The sequence below is a fragment of the Nasonia vitripennis genome (assembly GCF_009193385.2).
Source record: "Nasonia vitripennis strain AsymCx chromosome 3 unlocalized genomic scaffold, Nvit_psr_1.1 chr3_random0006, whole genome shotgun sequence".
Lineage (NCBI taxonomy): Eukaryota > Metazoa > Arthropoda > Insecta > Hymenoptera > Pteromalidae > Nasonia > Nasonia vitripennis.
Genome location: NW_022279625.1, coordinates 359,453 through 362,026, shown reverse-complemented (window position 1 = coordinate 362,026; position 2,574 = coordinate 359,453). Strand labels below are relative to the sequence as shown.

The following is a 2,574-nucleotide window of genomic DNA, read 5'->3' as shown; positions in this document are numbered from 1 at the left end:
GGAATGAGTCAATGGGGAAACGCAGGACGAAAGTAAGGCGACTATACAAATGGTCCAAATACATAAGAGTGACAAGGAGAAACGGGCGTATAAAGAGGACCGACGGTAGTCCACCGAGATCCTCGAGATCCTCGAGAAGAGAGAGAGAGAGAGAGAGAGAGAGAGAGAGAGAGAGAGAGAGAGAGAGAGAGAGAAAGAGAGACGTCAGCGGACTGGACCTGGGCCTGAGATCTGCCGTCTGCTGCGCGAGCGCGGCGCGTGTGTGAGCATGCCAGCATAAGCCCTGCGTGGCTAAATTGTGCGCGGGAGGGACAGCTACCGTGTTGTAAGGAAGGGCTGAGCGAAATACAGAGTGCAATAAACTATAATCATTGTGTGTGATTATTTTTCTCTCTCTACCGTTCTCCCAAACGTGACGATCGCGCTAAATCCTACGTTTAAGAAAATCCTAACGCATGCGAGGCTTTAGCTGTTGCGCACCTGTATTGGGAGGCTCAGCGTTGCAGAGCTATAGGAACCTTGGAGCCCTATAAGGCGGCAGGTCTGAACGGCATTTTCCCGGCTCTGTTGCAACAGGGCATGGACATATTGGTCCCAGCCTTGGAGAAGTTGTACTGAGCTTGTCTGGCACTAGGATATGTACCGGAAGGATGGGGTCAGACGAGGGTGGATTTCCTGCCCAAACCAGGTAAGAAGCATGCCTATCAGACAGGGATGTCGGTGGACACAGCGCTGGTGGATGCAGTAAGATTCATTCAAAAAGGCATGAAAAACAGGGGTTTGGTATTAGTGGCTTTCCTAGACATCGAGGGGGCTTTCAATTACACGACTGGCTAGGCGATTTCGGCAAGTATGGAGTAGCACGCAGTACCAGGAACGGTCGCTCGGTGGATCAGCTTTATGCTGAGAACCAGGACGATAGTGGCTACCTGGAGAGCGTACTCTAGCAAAGGAGTGGTGAGGAAGGGATACCCGCAAGAAGGGGTGCTGTCGCCGACACTATCGTGCCTGGTGGTGGAAAGCTTGCTCTGCATCCTAAATGAGACTGGTATAAACGCACAGACATATGCAGATGACATCGTCATCCTGATTAGGGGGAACAACGAGGACGTGCTAGCAGGACTAATGCAGTTCACACTGGGCCTGGTGAAAGACCAAGCCGATGGGAGGGCGTCAACTCTATGGTGCCCCCTGAAATTGGTAAAGGAGGTCAAATACCTCGGAGTCACGCTCGACGCCAGACTCAACTAGGGAAAACAAATCAAAGATAAATGCGAGAAAGCGATAGGCACTTTCTGGGCCTGCAGGAGGGCCTTTGGCAATACCTGGGGTCTAGAACCGGATAAAGTGAGATGGCTATATGATGGAATCATCAAACCAAGACTCACTCATAGGGCACTGGTATGGGACCACAAATGTGAGTTAAAAACTCACACAGGGGCACTAGACAGGGTGCAATGATTGGTTATCGAAAGAATCACAGGATCCATGCAAACGACACCTACGATCGCTATGAAAAGACTGTTGGAACTCCCTTCACTAGGCAAGGTAATTAAGGCAAATGCATGCAGGACGTTCTGCAGAATAGCGAAATCAACGAACTGTTCGGACTTCAAGGATGCGGTACTTCTGTAACAAGTAATGCCGCTATTGGAAGAAAGAAATTGCGACGGAATGGTTGATGTAATTTATTTCTCCAAGCCGTTCTCGATCATGATCTCAGAAAGGGAAAAATGAAAGACGAAATTACACGAACTTCTTGAAAACAGTGTAGTATGGTTTACCGACGGCTCATAAAATAAGAACGGTGTAGGACCAGGTGCCTCGGAAAAGGGACACACACAAGAGATTGTGTGCTCGCTGGATTATCATGTTACGAGGCAGAAATCGTGGCCATTACAGAAGCAGCCAAATGGCTGTTGGAAAGAAGCACAGGGCAAAGAACTGTAAGCTTCTGCTCGGATAGCAGGGCAGCTCTCATGGCGCTAGATAGTATCAGTCTCTCCTTAAAAGAAGTACTAAGGTGCAGACAGGCGCTAGAATCACTGGCGGAACACAACATGGTGAGACTGGTGTGGGTACCAGTACACTCAGGCGTGGTGGGCAACGAAAAGGCAGACAAGCTGGCAGGTAGGGGCGCGAACGGCATTCCAGCAAGAAGGTGCGCAGTCGCTGTTTCTACCTGCGAGGTAAACAGAGCAATTAAAGACTGGCTCAACGCGCAACTGAGCGACAAGTGTACTAACGCCAAAGGGCTAAGACAGGCTAGGGCTCTGATGGGCAACAGTCCACCCGTGGAGTGGCTGCGAACCATTGGAGGGTAGGATACAACCAGTGGAACTTGGGACTTACGGACTCCAAGAGCTAGGTGGTGCGAACACGAAAAGTAGACCACCTCCCACCTACTGTGTGCCCAGTTTTCGCGGGGACAAGACAGAGGGTGTGGGGAGTTCCCATGTTGGAGTTAGAGGAACTAATGTCAAACAGCTTGACATCCATTTGCCGAAGCTATAAACAACGGTTTATAAAGTAATTTCTTATGGTACAGGAGGCACAGCACAATGGGCTTCGCCT

General features: G+C 50.1%; 1 protein-coding gene across 1 annotated transcript; it reads left to right on the top strand.

Moving 5' to 3' along the window:
• The first annotated feature begins 1,457 nt into the window (after positions 1-1,457).
• LOC103317528 lies at positions 1,458-2,324 on the top strand. The gene is made up of 2 exons (XM_008215806.1): positions 1,458-1,548; positions 1,885-2,324. The coding sequence occupies exons 1-2, from the start codon at positions 1,458-1,460 to the stop codon at positions 2,322-2,324; spliced, it is 531 nt and encodes a 176-aa protein (XP_008214028.1).
• The last annotated feature ends 250 nt before the right edge of the window (positions 2,325-2,574 follow it).

Bases quoted from the DNA above. Each gene is read 5' to 3' on its own strand.
- LOC103317528 (XM_008215806.1), top strand. From the start codon at position 1,458: ATGATTGGTTATCGAAAGAATCACAGGATCCATGCAAACGACACCTAC. The intron at 1,549-1,884 runs GTAATTAAGGCA...GTTACGAGGCAG, and splicing joins AACTCCCTTCACTAGGCAAG to AAATCGTGGCCATTACAGAA.